Source organism: Lampris incognitus, chromosome 1 (genome assembly GCF_029633865.1).
Source record: "Lampris incognitus isolate fLamInc1 chromosome 1, fLamInc1.hap2, whole genome shotgun sequence".
NCBI classification, from domain to species: Eukaryota; Metazoa; Chordata; class Actinopteri; order Lampriformes; family Lampridae; genus Lampris; species Lampris incognitus.
The window spans coordinates 11,600,460-11,617,976 of NC_079211.1; the positions used below are offsets into that span (position 1 = coordinate 11,600,460).

General features: G+C 46.3%; 1 protein-coding gene across 2 annotated transcripts; it reads left to right on the top strand.

Annotated features, from left to right (window-relative positions):
- Window positions 1-9,810: 9,810 nt before the first annotated feature.
- On the top strand, window positions 9,811-17,391 carry ttc9c (tetratricopeptide repeat domain 9C). Of its 2 annotated transcripts, none has more exons than XM_056282576.1 (4): window positions 9,811-9,880; window positions 10,886-11,244; window positions 15,511-15,693; window positions 16,780-17,391. In XM_056282576.1, exons 2-4 carry the CDS (start codon window positions 10,905-10,907, stop codon window positions 16,938-16,940), a joined length of 684 nt encoding a protein of 227 aa, XP_056138551.1. In that variant the 5' UTR covers window positions 9,811-9,880; window positions 10,886-10,904; the 3' UTR covers window positions 16,941-17,391. The 2 variants fall into 2 exon arrangements, with proteins under 2 accessions (XP_056138551.1, XP_056138559.1); XM_056282584.1 differs by having other exon boundaries at window positions 9,815-9,836.
- The last annotated feature ends 126 nt before the right edge of the window (window positions 17,392-17,517 follow it).

The window sequence follows — 17,517 nt, forward strand, 5'->3', positions numbered from 1 at the left end:
CAGTTTGTTTTGAAAAGTGTTGGGGACAACGACGGGCTCAACGTGTTCACACCTTTTTTCAGTGGGCCATACTGCCGATAGATGTAAACAGCATCCCTTTAAGGATCGCCGTTAAAAGCTGCTTCCCCTTTTTAATTTTGTGTTATGATGCTATAACGTTAACCTGCTTACATGGATGACATTACAGTGTTTTCTGAAGTAGCCAGTCTAATGAGGATGTCCCCAGTCTGTGCAATCAATGCAACTCTTAATGTGTTTTGTCATCAGTTATTATATTTGCAAAACAGTGAAGATGGCTCTCCGCTCTCTACTCAGCAGGACACAACCTCTCAGCTGAGCGCGTGCACACACACATTCATATATAGGCACTTTTCTATATCATCATGCTCACATTGTTTTGAAGCAGAAGTTAGTGGTCATAAATGTACACGCATAGCGAGTTGCAACTTGTTAATCAAAACTATTTTATTAGAATCGAAAATGAATATATTAAAGTAGCCGGCTGGACTTAAATGAGTAGTCGGCTATTTGGCCAGCTGGTGTTATAGAATTTTCTGACTCCCCTTGGCGTGAGGCTAAGTTGAGCTAACCCCCCCACCCCCACCCTAACCCATTCACGCCAAGGGGAGCCAGATTCTGCGGGGGAGTTGGAAATTTCTATAGCACCAGCACTTCAGGAAAGCTCTGAACACATCATGGTAAGGTAGATGGGAGAAGCTTGAAAGTCACTGTCATGTAAAACAATAAAAAGCTAATGAAAGCCACATAACAGACATGTCTAAGTTATGTTTGCCAAGCACACCACCTATGCATGTTTTCCCAAATACTGAGACCATGTTAGACCTATGGATATCGCCACTCCAGGCCATACTGCAGCACATTAGAAACAAGTAATGTTGGCATCAGTGCTGACATCGCTGGTAGAACTGACATCTAATGTCAGCCCCCAAACACGCTGACAATAGACACTGATAGCCAAGTGCAATACAGTCCTTAGTATAGATGAAGACTATCCAAAAGGCGAATGCAAGCAAAGGATGCAAGTAAAGGGTTGGGGTACCAAAATCACCTGTGTAGTTATCCTATCCCTGCTATATGACAAAATGAAAATTGGCTGGCCTTGCTATACGCATCAGTCTTTGACTGTACACAAAATAGCCCAATATTCATCTAATTGTTGCCTGTAATACACAACCAGTTTAGCTAACGTTAACTATCTAGCACCAGCTACTTCCTACTACTGACAGGATGCGGAAGCGGGGCAGGCTAAGCTAACTGCTAGCCCATGCAGACCGGCAGTTCCGATAACACCGAGGGCGGTCTGGCGGCGGCCTCACCTGGTGTTGATTGTGGAGTAGTGTGGAGTGCGGGGAGGTGTGTCGAGGGTGTCTGGCTGGGAGAGCTTGGTCTGCTTCGTCCGGTGGGCCCAGGAACCACGGCCCTTGCTCGGACAGGACGCGGCAGTGGGGTTGGCTAAGCTAACTGCTAGCCCATGCAGACCGGCAGTTCTGACACGTCATCCTGGCTGGTGTTTGTTCCCTTGGCCTTGGACAGTGATTTTTTTTTCCTTCTTCTTCTTTAGTTTGAATATATGTGTTAGACTGGATATGTGTGTTCTTGCAGTTTTGGGATATGTGTTTTTGTCTTTGTGTTGTACTGCTGTGGGCTGGTGGAAATGACAAAGTGTTCCTGGTTCCTGCTGCCAATTGTTGCCAGTTAGCTTAGCTAGGATAATTGGCTAGCATTAAATAGAGGCAGTTGTGGGCAAATACACATTGAACTTAGCTAACAACAGCAAAGCTTATTAACATACCAGTCTTACCTTCATATGGTCCACTAAAAAAATCTGCATGTCGTAGCTACAGTGTTCTTTTGTGTCCATGGTTATTTTCATAGTAATTGCTTGACTACCTTCCAAAAGCAGTGCGGTTTCCAGTCCATTCATGATGGCAAATCCATGTGGGCAAAAAAAAAAAAAGAAAAATCACCACGTTAATGAAGAGAGAGTCGTTTTTCCCTGATAAGGTTCCGTTGAGCTTCAATTTGAATTTTTATTCTATTAACATGTCTCGCGCTTCATACACCCACTCATAAATTCCGTTCCTTCCTTTTCATTTTGGTTGCGGCCGGCAGACCTGCAGAACTGAAGAGAACTGCAGAAAGATCGCTCTAACCTTACCTCCCTGGGGGGGGGGGGGGGGGGGGGGTCTAAACTAAACTAAAGCTACGTTGTTGCATCATATGCTAATGACATGATATGTACAAACGTAATTCTATTCAGTATTAAGTTCGACTATCACTAAAGTCTTCTCAAAGTGGTGGGAACGAAATGGGCCATGACCAAAAGTCCCCAACTTAAATTACGCCTGATTCGTTAGAGATGGTTCACAGAAAGGGAGGAGAAGTGAGATAAACTCCTGGTGCAAGAGGAACCCAAAACCCATGATCAGAGAGATGCTGCCAGCCTGTATGTGTGCAATGCATCTGGAAGGTATCGCCAGCTTCTTGTCATGGTGGTGACACCCAACCCTGTCTAGAAGGGAGGATATTTATCCTCAGGTGCAATAAAAGTGGATTTATAGCCGTTTATGTTTGGCTCTGTATAGGAGCGTCTCTGTGCATGCTCAATAACCCAGGTAAGAGAATCAAAGAAGGTTGAATCAGTTCATCTGGATCTAACGTTGTATCCAGATGAACTGATTTAACCTTGTTTGAGTTGTGTATAGGAGCACAGTAGAGTACATTCATCCAAACCTCATTTATCCTGACTGACAAAAAAAGAAAAGAAAAAGTAAGTTTTAAGTGGCCAGATGGGAAAATTGCCCATTTGTAGCCCAAATGGACCAACCTGTGTGGTCAGATGACTTGATGTTCGTGTATTTCTTTGGAAAACATGCTCGCTCCATTTTCTAACACTGAAGCCTGTCATGGCTCAGCTGCATAAAGACTCCTGTGGCCCGGCCGGACCGGATATAGTTCTTGGCAGATGCAGATTAACTTTGCAAGCGTTAAAATCCCATGTTACGCATGTCTGGGGGTTTGTCACTATGCCGACAAACACAAACTGAGAGAGCAGAAGAAAGAGGGGGGGGGGGGGCAGCGCAAGAGGAAGGCCTTTTATTATTACCCATAACCCCCCTCTGCCGTCTCCCGAGGAGGATACACGTATTTAATTACAGGCACTCCGAGGAAGACATGAGGGAGTTCAAACGCAGCAAATCTGTCATCCCCATCCTCCCGGTGGAAAGTCGACTCTCACCACACGGCAGGCTGCGCACAGTCTCCCCCGACCTCAGGCCCGTCTGCCAGCTTTTAAGAACCGCTTTCCGGCGTCCCGTGAAGTTTGAAGCTTTGGCCCTCTTTTTTAAAAAAAATACTTGATCATTGTTTTACTCATTGGGTCACTTCTTTTCTTCTCTCCCCCCCCACATCCATCTCCTCTCGTACCTTGTGTGCTGCAGCGCTGTTCCGGGTTCCTCCTCCCCGGTGAGACGAAGATCCGTTAAAATGTCTCCATTAATATATCTTCCTCTGCGCGCGGTCCTCTTCGGGATCCCGAAGCGCTTTGAAGTTTGTCTTTCATGTCCTGCGTTGTTTCGTCTGCTTCTTCACAGCGAGGAGATGCGCTGTGCGCCTCCTGCCACGCACGGAGGTGCAATATCACGTCCATGATCATTACTGCTCCTCCTGCTCCTGCTGCTGCTGCTCCTGCTGCTGCTCCTGCTCCTGCTGCTGCTCCTGCTGCTGCTCCTGCTCCTGCTGCTCCTGCTGCTCCTGCTGCTCCTGCTCCTGCTGCTGCTCCTGCTCCTGCTGCTGCTCCTGCTCCTGCTCCTCCTGCTCCTGCTGCTCCTGCTGCTCCTGCTGCTCCTGCTCCTGCTGCTGCTCCTGCTGCTGCTCCTGCTCCTGCTCCTGCTGCAAAACAAGGAAAAATCCCAAGCCGATCAAGTTGCGTTATTTCACGTCCCCTAATGCTTATTTCTAGACATTGCTAGTAAGTAGTGTCCTCTTGCCCCGTGTTGTTGTTTGTTGATAATAGGACTTGTTTCAACTCTACGAACAGAAAGATTACCTGACATTAAGTTTCTTGTTTTAAGATTTCTTTTCCCGTTCAGTGAAAGTTCCTTAAAACGGGTTGTATCACCATGAAACAGGTGTGTTTTCTTAAAACGAGCAATAATGTCTGCCGGTGGGGTAAGAAATATCTTGAAATAAACATTATGAGACATGAAATAAGAAAAAAGGCCTTGATCATCTTGTCTATTTAAAAAAAAAAAGTTTTTACATTTCGCATGCTACTATTATTATTAGTAGTAGCAGTAGTGTTTCCTTTCAAGACTGTTAAAAAGGGTGTTTTGTGAATAAGTTATTGCTGGCTGATCCCAACAGAAATACGAGATAGATATTTATTTTACTTCATACCAGTGGCGGTGAATGGAGGTGACGTGCTAAATTGATCTTTCTCCCGTCCCGCTTCAGCGTGATGGTTTCGGAGCGCAGCTTCAGGGCGAGTCTGAATGTCCCTCTGTATTCTCACTTGTAAAGAGTTTCCCCGGGCACTTTGTTGCTCCAGCTCATTTGATACTAGTGAAACTCAAGGAATGCTTACGAAGTTAAACTTTGCATAATGGGGCGCCGCAGGGGCACATCTGCACCCCTGCAAACACCCCCCCCCTCCGACACACACGCGCGAGCGCACACACAGTCACACAGTCATACACGTGCACACAAGCGCACACACACATGCGCGTGCACGCACACGCACGTACACAGACATGCACACACTCGCCCTCACACACACCACACACACACTCACCCTCACACACACCACACACACATACACACGCACACACACACACATACACACGCACGCACGCAAACACACACACGCATTCACACGCACACTCACTCACACACACCACACACACTACCCAAACACATACACACACACACACATCATTCTCTCTCTCTCACACACATACACACACACACACACACACACACACACATCATTCTCTCTCTCTCACACACATACACACACACACACACACACACACACACACATCATTCTCTCTCTCTCTCACACACACACACACACATACACACACACACACACACACACACACACAGCAGTTATGATATGTGATCGCCGAATTTAGGGACACAAATCAGCGGAGCCCCTCTATCTGGTGGGATAGATGTACTCGCCTTGAGTCAGCACATTTTAATGGAGCCTCCGGGCACAAATTTCTTTATGATTTGTAGCCATTATCTCCTGCCTTGACAAACATGAAACCTATCCGCTGGTAACAATAGAGCTGTGGGATGGTGTTTTAAAGACATGGTTTAATGTACAGTGAGGCCTTAGAGACACACTTTCCCAGACAAGTCCAGGCTTTTAGCTGTGCTTGATACGCAGAGATGATTACGGATTTAGGCGCTGGCTGCCGTTTCATGTGGACGATGTTTTGTGGCCAGTAAGGGGAACTAATGCGGCGCTACGTGAGCACAGCACAATGCACTGGTCTCATAATGTACAGCATGTGCAGCACTGTCAGTTAAGGGATGATTGTTCGGGGCGTCCGGGTAGCATAGCGGGCCACTCCGTTGCCTACCAACACTGGGATCGCCGGTTCGAGTCCCCGTGTTACCTCCGGCTTGGTCAGGCGTCCCTACAGACACAATTGGCCGTGTTTGCGGGTGGGAAGCCGGATGTGGGTATGTGTCATGGTCGCTGCACTAGCGCCTCCTCTGGTCGGTCGGGGCCCGGACAGCAAAATGAAACTGGGCTGGATCCGGGCCGGTTATATCACAGCAGAATGGATCTGCCCCATTGTCTTTTTGCACAACGGGCCAATACCGGCGCGGATCCGTCTTACGGATGTGTACCAGCTTTGGGCCGTAACAGGCCCGGATCCACGCCATAGCCGTGAATTTAAATAATGGGTTCCGACTTTAGGAGGCCACACTCTGGCCAGAGGCGCGGGGCGGTCTAGGAGCGGATGTGATTGCTATGCGGATCTGCCGGGTCTGTGGGTGGATCCGGCCCAGTGTCAGGTGCTATGGGGGGAGGGGGGGAATAAGCATGATCCTCCCACGCGCTACGCCCCTCCCTGGCGAAACTCCTCACTGTCAGGTGAAAAGAGGCGGCTGGCGACTCCACATGTATGGGAGGAGGCACGTGGTAGTCTGCAGCCCTCCCCGGATCGGCAGAGGGGGTGGAGCAGCGACCGGGACGGCCAAGTAAAATCAGGGAGAGAAAAAAAAAAGGGGGGGGGTCAAAAAAAAGAAGAAGATATGATTGTTTGTACATCCACTGGAAAGGGTTAGCCATTTATAACTATGTGCTTCTTCATAGGCCTACGCAGCAACCCCGTAAGCCTCCATCCAAAGGCCAGGGCAAAAATAAATAAAGAAATATAGAAAAAGAAGAAAAAAAACACCCCGGTGAGATCATCTTCTCTACAAACAACTCGGCAAAAGCTTCAGGCCCAGAAGTATGTGGAAGCCTGATGATTCAAACTGACCTTCTGCAACACGCAAACCAGAGAAACGCTCCTGTAATTTAGCTCCAACCCCGACCGACGACAGGCAGCTCGGGATAATTTCAGATAGCTGCATTTTCTTGAGGCTGCGTATTTGAAGGGAGTCCAAATATTATCTCACCCGAGAGGGCGTCAATTCGACAGTAAACCCAGTGTGCCGTCAAGCTCCCCCCATTTGCATGTGTCATTAAACCAACATCATAAACCCTCCTAAGAACATTTCTCGCCTAATGAAATATTCTCATGTCTTGGAAAACGGTGCCGCTGCCGGTGTCTCACCTCCACTTTCACCTCCAGTCCTGTGCCATATCGTTCCCTTGTGTGTGTGTGTGTGTGTGTGTGTGTGTGTGTGTGAGACTGGGGGACTGATTTACGACACGAGATGCACCATTAAATCAATGCATGCAATCTTAGCATGGGTGGAATGGCCTCAAAACTACTAACGGAAAAAAAAAATGGCGATCCCCTGCAAAGCATCTCACATAACTAGAAGAGGTCAGCCCTTTATACTGACTCAGACTTGACCACACATATGAGTGAAACTGAGATTACAGTCTAATTACTTTACTTTTTTTTTTACTTTACTTTTTCCTAATTACTTTACTTCTAATTACTGTCACCGCTTCCAGTGTGGGAAGATGGCAGTGCGAATTCACGTTTGCGGCGGCCTCACCCAGCACCGTCCATGCAGTGTCTTTGTCCACGTCTGCGTCTAAGTTTGTTTTGTCTTCGTTTGATGGCTGGGAGAGCTGGCGCTCGATCGGCCGGGGCAGCTTGGTCGTCCTGTGGGCCCAGGGACCACGGCCCTGACCGGAGTTGCGCCCGAAGAGGTAACACCAAGGGCGGTCTGACAGGACATGGAAGTGGGGCAGGCTAAGCTAGCTGCTAGCCCATACAGACGGGCCGTTCCAATAATACTGAGGGCGGTCTGGCGGTGGCCTCGCCTAGCGTTGACTGTGTTTTAGTGTCGCCGTGTGGATTGCGGGGAGGCGTGTCCAAGGGTGGGCGGCTGGGAGAGCTGGCGTTGGATTGGCTGAGGGAGGCTGGTCTGCTGCGTCCGGTGAGCCCAGGGACCACAGCCCTGCCAGAGATGCACCCGAGGAGGAAACACCGAGGTCCAGTGGGCCCAGGGACCACAGCCCTGCCAGAGATGCACCCGAGGAGGAAACACCGAGGTCCAGTGGGCCCAGGGACCACAGCGCTGCCGGAGATGCACCCGAGGAGGAAACACCGAGGGCGGTCTGATAGGACACGGAAGCAGGGCAGGCTAAGCTAACTGCTAACCCATGCAGACCGGCAGCAGTTCTGACAGTCATCCTGGCTGGCGTTCGTTCTCTGGACAGTGGAATTTTTGGACTGTTTGCACTGAGTGGACTGTGTTGTTAACTGTTCATTTGTTTGTTTGTTTGTTGTTGTTTTTTTGCGTTATTCTCTCTGTTTTTGTATGTTTCTGTTGGTGTCGTTTTTTTGGGAAATTTGGGATGTGTGTTTTTGTCTTTTGTATCACACTGCTGTGGGCTGGGGGGAACGGAATTTCGTTTCTTTTGTGTACACGAGTACATGAAAGAAATGACAATAAACTGTTCCTGATTCCTGATCATTAAGACTGGCTATCAAACACATCCTTTCCACTGTCAGTTTACTTTGTGTTTTTTCAGTTCAGTAACAATCTGGATCATAGTGTGCAGACAAGTGTGGGACACAAATCATCCGATCGCTCCCCGACTGCAGGTGAGCTACAGATTTCATCAATGCCACCGAGTTAGATTTATCCCCTTCACCTCAGGGCATGTGGGCAAGTTCTGCTCAGGAGCTCAGAGGTTTTAAAGTCTGCCAAAAGTAAAAGGGAGGAGGGGGTTCTGTATTATTTACCTCCAATGTGAGTGTGAAATGGGATACAGGGGCTAATGAACAGCACCGCACTCCACTCACTGCAATTTGTCACTGTCCTCCTCTCTCCTCTGCGGCCTCGGTGTAGAGTTTCATATTACTTTCAAAGGGATAAAAGAACGCGGCCGTGTGTAATCTCCATCATTTTCTTATCTTGAAATCCGATCGACTGACCGTGCAAGCTGAGCAATTTGCAATGCGTGTAAAGCTTTAGTGGCCCCGCTCTAGGATGGCTCTTTGTCCCGAATACACTTTGCAGAAATTACTTGAATTACTTCATATGTGCTCATGGAACCTGGAATGGAGGTTTTTAAGTCTGAGGATAGGGAGGGATACAAGATGATTTTTTTGGGGGGGGGGGGTTGATGAGGATTTCAGGAATGTAAGAATAACAATATTTGGTGGAGTGTTTTAATCTTTGTGATATGACTTTCCCATGTGTATATCAATCACCATTTGCAGCCTCTTTGTAAAGTGCACCGGGTAAAAGAGTGTGTGGAGGAAAAATAAAAGTCCCCTGTGAAAGTTATCCTTTTCTTTCAGAGACACTCCTCCCCATACTTAGGCCAGGGGTGCAAATGGGCAACACTTTGTTATAGGGGGTCATGAGAGGAGAAGGCTGAAAACCATTAACCTTCAGGGTCTGAACCCAGGTGTGCTGCGTGGAAACTCAAACTACCTTGGTTTTCCAGATCCCCTGCAGCACTACGCTGCCACAAGCTGGAGCATTTATAGTATAAGATGGCCTGGGTTATCGTTTGTGGAGGCAATTTGTTCAGCACCACTCAATCATGTTACCTTTTTTTGGGGGGGGGGGGGAATACTGTTTTTGACAGAGTGATTAATTACATCTTAAACGTACACTACTCACTGCCAGTCATCATAATCACATGCGATGTTTAATCTTACCGTGGTACAACAGGGACATCTATCGATCATTTTAGGTGTTGCATGTTTATGGCAGCCGGATTGAGCCAGTTAACCTACGTAAACCGATGACAAAAGACAAAATGATCAGAGAAGTTCTAACAGAAAATGACTTATAAGGCACACATTAAGACGTTTAATACCTAAAAACATTGCAAACATAAAAAAACATTGCAACAGTCCGTGTTGGATGAAAGAACTCACGAACACACACACACACACACACACACACACACACACACACACACACACACACACACACTGCCCACCCCTCTATCCATTACTTCTTTCTCCGATTCTTTTTCTTTTTCTTCTTTCGCTCGCCTCTTTTATAACCGGTTCGTGTAGTTCTCCTTTCGCCGGCAGGGGGCAGCAGTGCGGTATCAATCATTTACACTGCCGGAAATTTTAAAGAAAAGCAAGAACACGAGGCACGAACCAGGAAGTGTCTGTCAAAACACAACAGTGAGTTGTCAAGTAAGCGAAGTTTATCTATTTTCATCTTTCTCATGGCCTGTAAGGTGAGACGAAATCGCAGTTATTAGATTTTCCGTGCGTGGTTGTGTGTTTAGCAGTCGATAACAAACATTACTCATTTAATCATTCTTTTAAATGTTATTGCTTGGGATGTGTAGAACGCGGGTTTGTATGGAAGGAGATGAAGTTAGCTTGAGAGTCAACAGCTAGCTGTATAAATCATTTCATGATATATTGCAGAGATTAAATTGACGGTGCGCATTGTGTGGATCGGATCAATCAAACAACCACTAATTATGTTTTTATAGCGTTAGATATGTTATTAGCGGATGATCAGCACTATCTCACAGATGCTATAATGTAGGTTAATGTTGACAATTTATTTACCCACATGCTCAGTCATAGTAACTACACGTGCTAGGTTTATGTCAGTGTTTTATGCTGTTTATAAAGCATGAATTTGGCTGTAGAATAGAATAATCAAATGACCACTAGCAGAAACAAATTGAATCAAAAGTGAAATCTTTTTTTTTTTGAGTAGAATTTGCACAGAATCAGTCAGCAGGGTCCCCATGGCGAACCAGTGTGGGGGAAGCAGAAATATTCAGAACTGAAATAGTAAGAGTAGCTAATAACTTTTTTTTTTCCCAAACTGGCCACATGTATTTATTATTCTTCAAATATTTGTAAATGTACTCCTCTCAATTTAATTGCTAGCCAGTAGTTGCACATGGTGGTAAAATGCTATCATCACGGTCATCAAAGGGGATTTGACACGACACCTGCTTGCATAATCAAAACTGCCATATTTTAGAATCCAACCGAATTTATTGAACTTTTTGCTAATGTAAAGTATAATATCAAACCAAAAGTGGTTTTCAAAGAATACTCACTCTAACATATCAGATCTCTTTTTGTGAGAAATTCTATGTAATAGATTCTTGTTATCATTCATTTAGACTGCAAAATTGTGTATAACAATATTTGAATTTTGTCCTAAAACAATACCATTGAAAGACGGTAAATGATCGTATTGAATTACTACCCAGCCTTAGCTCCATTGCAGAGATGGAAGCTGCAGGAGGAGAGGAGGGTCCAGATGTGGTGGGAGCAGCAGCTACAGAGGCAAGCTTCTCCGGGTTCACAAGATCGAATATTTCCTCTGCCAAAGTGGATGCCCAGCTACAAAAAGCGTCCAACTTAAAAACGGAGGGGAATGCCTTTTACCGGGAAAGGAATATGCGGTCAGCCATTGGTCGTTATCACCGGTCACTGCTGGTCCTCCGAGGCCTGGACTCTGACGTGATGACGGTAATGAAAGGGTATGGACCCGAGGCTCCTGTTCTTACTCCGGCACAAGAGGACTTGCTGAGGAATACACAAGTGGACTGCTACAACAACTTAGCTGGTATGTGATAGTTTCTCACACCTCAAAAAAGTGTTTCCTTTTGCTGTTTTTGCAGACTTTTCATAAATTTGATTCTGCAGTGCAGCCCATGTTCTGGTAAGAAATAGCTACTGTCAGATGAAACTGAAATTATCATAGGAAATTCATCATGATAAAGGTCTTGACCTTTAGCCCAGTCTGAGTGCTGACCCAGGAGTCACCACTGAAATTGCCCTTCTCCATTATAATTGTAAATAATCTGGAATAATCTGGAATAATGGCTTGAATATGTACTTTAAAAGTACTGCATTACTGTCAATGGGCTGGTATACAAAATGTCCTTAACTGTAGAAATATGTAGCATTATTCTACTCTCCTCAAAGACTTTAACCCTTGATAGCTTTTTGTACTCTGCTCCTTGTAGGAAATTAAAGAAAAACTCGTCATTTGATGAGCTAAGTAAGAAACACAGCTTGCCGAAAACCCATATGCAACCAGCCTAAAAAACTCAGTGCATAAACCTCAAGTGTCCATATTGGAGACTTTTTGCATAAAGAACAGTGATGACAAAGTCCTAATTACTAAATTATATAATTTGTCATCTGAAAATCATAAAGACAATACTGAAAAGAAAAGACAGAAGTGGATGCAAGATGTACAAGAAGACATTTCAGTGCACGAATGGAGTCGGATTTGTTTGAAGGCTCAAACTCAAAACTACCATCACACAGCTAAGATTAATTCAAAATAACTGGATAATGATAACTTACATTTTCCCTGCAAATTTACACAAGTTTGATCCCAATACTGCTGATCTATGTTATAAATGTAATACACACGAAGGCACTCTTTATTATTGCCGATGGGATTGTGATTTGGTGAGAAGTTTTGGAGTTCAGTTTTATTATATTTCTCAAATAATCTCCTCCCCGCTACCATTAAGTCCTAAACTCAGTAAGAGAGAAGAAAATGGTTGACTCTTGTCTACTACAAGACTGTCTGTTGCCCTGCAATGGGAGAATGTGAGCTGCCCCTCTCGGTGTTTGAGAGACTTATCTTATCTAGCCTTTGAAAAAAGCTGCTGACTTTCATAATATTTGGGACATGTTTTTGGAATTTGTTAAAAATGGAGACATGGTAGTCATATCGAAAGAAGTTGAAATGAGGTTGTTTTTTGGTTGAAATGTGCTATGCTTTGTTGCAAAACTGTATTTTTAAATACTTTTTTAAATAATTTGTGCCTTCATATTTTTTGTTTAATTGTAACTTATATGGGAATACATTTCTATTATTTTTTTACTTTATTTTTATTTGTAGTTTTGCTAAATGCCACATGTACGAGGGGACGGATATAATATGTATCGATACTCATTGTTTTGTATCAAACCAGCTTTTTTCAAAAATAATAAAAATTATGAGTTTAAATAAGTAGTTGTAGCGGACTTTATTGACTTTTTTTTAAATTCCCCGTAATCGATTCTGGTCGCTTTAAGAAAGTGTTTCCGGGTTAATAGTGGAGCTACAACGATTTTAAGAAAGTGTTTCCGGGTTAATAGCGTGACACAACGATTCTAAGTAAGTGTTTCCGGGTTAATTTGGTGAGCCGCGACGATTATAATTCCCCATAATCACAGACTGCGAGTGACGCTGGCTAGAGACGAACGTAACTGAACTGAATGACTTCAGGATTTCTGTTAATAAAGTGATAAGTAAGCAAGTAAAGCTTTAACCGTCCATTCTGTAGGGTTAAGTAAAGAACGGAACAGAATGAAACATGGTCGCCCGGTTCGGCACCCCATCTGACCCCTTGGACCGGGGCTCATAGTTTGCCTCTGAGCTCTGGAACACAGTCGCAGAGAACACAGGGGTGACGCTCCGCCGCACCACTGCGTACCACCCGCAGGCCAATGGGTTGTGCGAGCGGTTTCATCGCTCTATGAAGGCCGCTCTTTGGGCAAGCCTCAAGGATAGCCCCTGGGTCTACAGACTCCCGTGGGTCTGGGCCTCAGGACCGCCCCAAAGGAGGACCTCCAGTCCTCGTCCGCTGAACTGGTTTACATACAGTCGGCCACTGTGGATCCCAGGGGATTTCGTCCCAAACACCACGGTCCCATGGTCTGCAGCCCATCAACGGACCACGCTCCTGGATAACGCCAGAGCTTTCGCACCGGTCCCCACGTTGCAACACGGCCTCCCACAGTCTCACATCCCCGCAAGTCTGCAGTTGGGGAATACGTTTTCATCTGCCACGACGCCCACCGTGGACCCCTGCAGCCTCCCTACGACGGGCCATTCCGCGTCCTGGAGACCGGACAAAAGCATTTTGTCGTGGAAGTCGGCAACAAGTCAGACACGCATTTCATTGGATCGCCTCAAACCAGCTCACCTGGACTTGGACCGACCTGTTGGTCTTGCCCAGACCACACGGCGGGGGCGCCCTCCTACCCTGCCCCCACCCCCCAACAAGGCCCCTAAGGTTCCTCCGCCCGGACCCCCACGCTGCCGCAGGGTCCCTCGGGCAACTGCTGTCGGCACGCCGACGTCCGCACCTGTTCAGCGAAGCCGTTGCGGCCGGCCCCCTCCCCCCCTCCACGTTGCCTTATGGCGAATTCTGGGGGGACGTATGTAGAGGACTCTATGGACATAATTGACCTTTCCCAAAGTACCGCCCCAGAACGGTGCTTGTCCAATCCTACCTTAGCAACGGTTTCTGTGTGAGGGAGGTCCGTAAGCTTTCAAACATAGCAAAATGCTGAAATGGTGTGCCTATGGGATCTGCAAATCGGATCCTAGATATGTGAACAGTTTGGAGGGGGTGTAATTTTCTTTCCCTTCCCGAAACCCAGAACGCAAGAAGCGAAATGTCGGCAATAGATTTGGCAGTATAGCAGACCCCATGGCCAGCTTAATCCATCCAGAATCAACAAAAATACCTGTCTGCTCCAAGCTAAGCTTGCTACTAGCTATTATTGATAGCTAATACAGCTAACGTATTATTACTGTTACTTTTACCCACACAATGATTATTACCATTATTAACATATCAACGTATTACTGACTAACAAAATAACATTATTAACGTGCCTGATGAACGTAACCAGCTTAGTCTGTGTCCAGAGATACCTAATTTAATGATAGCTAATGCTAGCTAGCCCACTAACGTAACTTTGTTATGCTAGTCACAGGTTAGTCAGGTTCCACCTTTCATTTCAGAGCATAAAGCCCCGCGGGGAGGGTCGGCTGGGAGGGTCTCTGGCCAGTCTGACCTCCTCATATCCGGCCTACTTTAAACGTTCCTCCCCCTCTGTGAGCTCCAGGTGGGGACCGGCCGTTCGGAAGTCATCCCACCCGCGGGGGTATCTCGTTTGCCTTATTTTGTTGAAAATACCGGTTCTGGTCCGAAGGTAAAAAAAAAAATCATGGGGCGGTTCCCCCGGCCCCGAGGCATGTCCCTGGCCGCCCTGCGACCCCCAGGAGCCCGTACAGTACCCCCGAAAAAGCCTGGATAAAAGAACGCGATGGGGAACCTTGGCCAAAATCAACACTACAATATGGTGATGGTGACAATGGATTCTCCAAAATATACCAATGATAGCTGAAATATGTAACTTACCCTACAGTGCAAGAGCACAGTTGGTCCACAGTGTGTTTCAGAGTTAGTTGATGGGGTTTCTCATTCTTTGATTGCGACCGGTAAGCTTTACGCTCAATTACAGTCGCACCCGGCAGCCCGGAGTCCACGCAAGTCACTCTTACTTTTAATATTCTGAACGTATCCCGCCACCATATACCGTAGCCCCTTCTGCCTTTCCCGGGGTGATATTAAGGATGAATTACTCCAAAGTACATCTCTTACTTTCTCTGGGAATGCGCTGATTTCTTCCTTCACGATTTGGTGTTTTCCGGCTACTTCCCGGATAGTTCTGACACGCTTGAAGGGCATAGCAACAGTAGCTAAGTGGGGCGGGACTTTGCGAAAGGTCAATTCCCCATAATCGATTCTGGTCGCTTTAAGAAAGTGTTTCCGGGTTAACGGGGTGAGCTACGGCGATGATTGGTTGGGGCAGCGCCATGTTGCTAGCTGGGGCTGTTGGTTTCGGAGTAGGAAATACAAGACACACGCGTTCGTGTAGTCAATGAGAGAAATTGTCCGTCTCTTCTTTCCTGCAATTTCCACATAGTATTGTTTCTCCTCTTCAACATGGGGCCATTTCTAGGTTTTGACAAGCACACATAGTACGTAAGTGATCAGGTCTGTCTTTTTCTCTTTTCCCTGTTCGGTCTTAGCTTGCTTGCTCCTGAAGGAGAAAGTTGACTACACTCGTGTCCAAGAGTACTGCCTGCGGGTGCTGCAGCGGCGGCCAGGTGACGTCAAGGCGTTGTACAGAGCGGGAGTCGCCACTCTGGAGCTCGGAGATGCACAGACCGCTAAGCAATATCTCACCCAAGCCTCCAGGGGGCAGCCTCAAGGTACGACATGTTCCTGCACAATTGCGTGTAAAACCAAAGTGGGCTTGACACTAGATTCATGTAGCTCAGGGGTGATTACCCATGTGCCATTGAGAGCCATGTGTATGCAGGTTTTCATTCCAGCCGGACTCCACACCAGGGGATTTCACTGATTAGCAACCCTTCAACCAAAGAGGAAGAATGTATCGGTGAAATCACCTGGTGTGGAGTCCGGCTGGAGTGAAAACCTGCATACGTGTGGCTCTCCATGGCACATGGTTAGCCACTGCTGATGTAGCGCTTTACGATTACCTCTGCACAGAATTTCCTGACATCTCTCCTAAAATACAACTACAGTATATGTTTTTTCTCAGTTAAAGAAATGCCCCGGTTATATGTCTGAAATCACAATTCCCTTTAGTTTAGTTCTCTTTGATCAGTTTCCTCTTTTTTCCTACAGCCAAGATAAGCAGTTTAGCAACATGACACTGTTCAACAGTAAGCCAGGTGTATTTGTGTTGAGTATGTAATCATCCAATCATTGCAATGCATTGCTATCCATTACCTTGTAGGGAATCTATTTGCAGACTGTCGACCAGTGGCGGCTGGTGCTAAAAAAAAATTGGGGGAGGGGCGCAATTTACCTTGGCGCAGCACACCTGACAGCTGCTTTAATGTCCACACAGCCACACAGAGGTATTCGGAAGGACAATGTAGCCCATAGATTTTATCAGGGTTCGTAGACGGTGGATGATTGACAGTCGAAACGAGGCGTGGTGGTGGGTGCGAACGTGATTGACAGCCACGAGAATTGTCCAATCACATTAGCTCAAAAACATTAAAATGCACTGCCTATAAAAGTGGGAGTGTCTGGGGCGCACAGAGCTGCGCAGAACCTTTTCTCAAATAACAAATGTGTGACACTCAAGGAAAGTTGGTGAGATTTTATTTTTGGCTTTTGTTCACTATGATGGACCTCAGCAGTTATATGAAATAAGTTCCGCAGCTTTCTGTATATTTGAAGAGAGTGGGGTATTAGTTTTTCTGTAGAGAGGAAAGATGAAAACTCCTTTGAAAACAAAAGCTTGACGCCATTTCGTGTCACAGATGCCAACGTGAGGAAGCACCTGCAGAAGGCAGAGGAGAAGCTCAGCAGAGAGCTGCAGAAGGAGAGGGCCATGTACCGAGGCATGTTCTCCACCAGCGTGAAGAGCAGCGGCTCAGAAGAGAAACTCAACCAGAGTAACGGGGCTAGTGAAGCAGTTTAACCCCACAGCTGGACACGCCAACACACCTCGACCTCTGAGAGGGACGGTGCGCAGTCTCAGCCGACCGCAGTTGGACTGCGAGCGTCCCCAGGTCCCGTGTTACTCGAGTCTCCCTTAGATAGTGCACAAGGAGAGCATGGTGTGTGTGTGCATGTGTGCGTGTGTCCAGAAAGGGAAGGAAAGAAGTGTACACTACGCTAATTTGAGAGCCCTGGAATACAGTCAACATGAAAGTGAAGATGGGACAGAAAGGGCACGTGGTGAAGAGGTAGTTCCCTAGCAACAGGGAAATGAAGCTGAATGTTTTTGTTCAAATGAGTTCAAAAGAAAGGCTCTGGATATTTCTCAAACTGCAATGTCCTGCTCTGCCTTCATGACTGTGGTTCTCTGGTCAGCTCTGTGAATGTCGTTCTTTCTTGTTTCACTCGTTTTACTTTGGTCAAATAAATATTTTTTGTAACTATTTCCACTCTTGTATTTTCCTCCATCAGGCTCTACTGTTTGATGGTAAAGCAGGTTTTCTAGGTATGTTAGACATGTTTCAGTCACGATACGTTTATTTTCTCAATTATAAGCC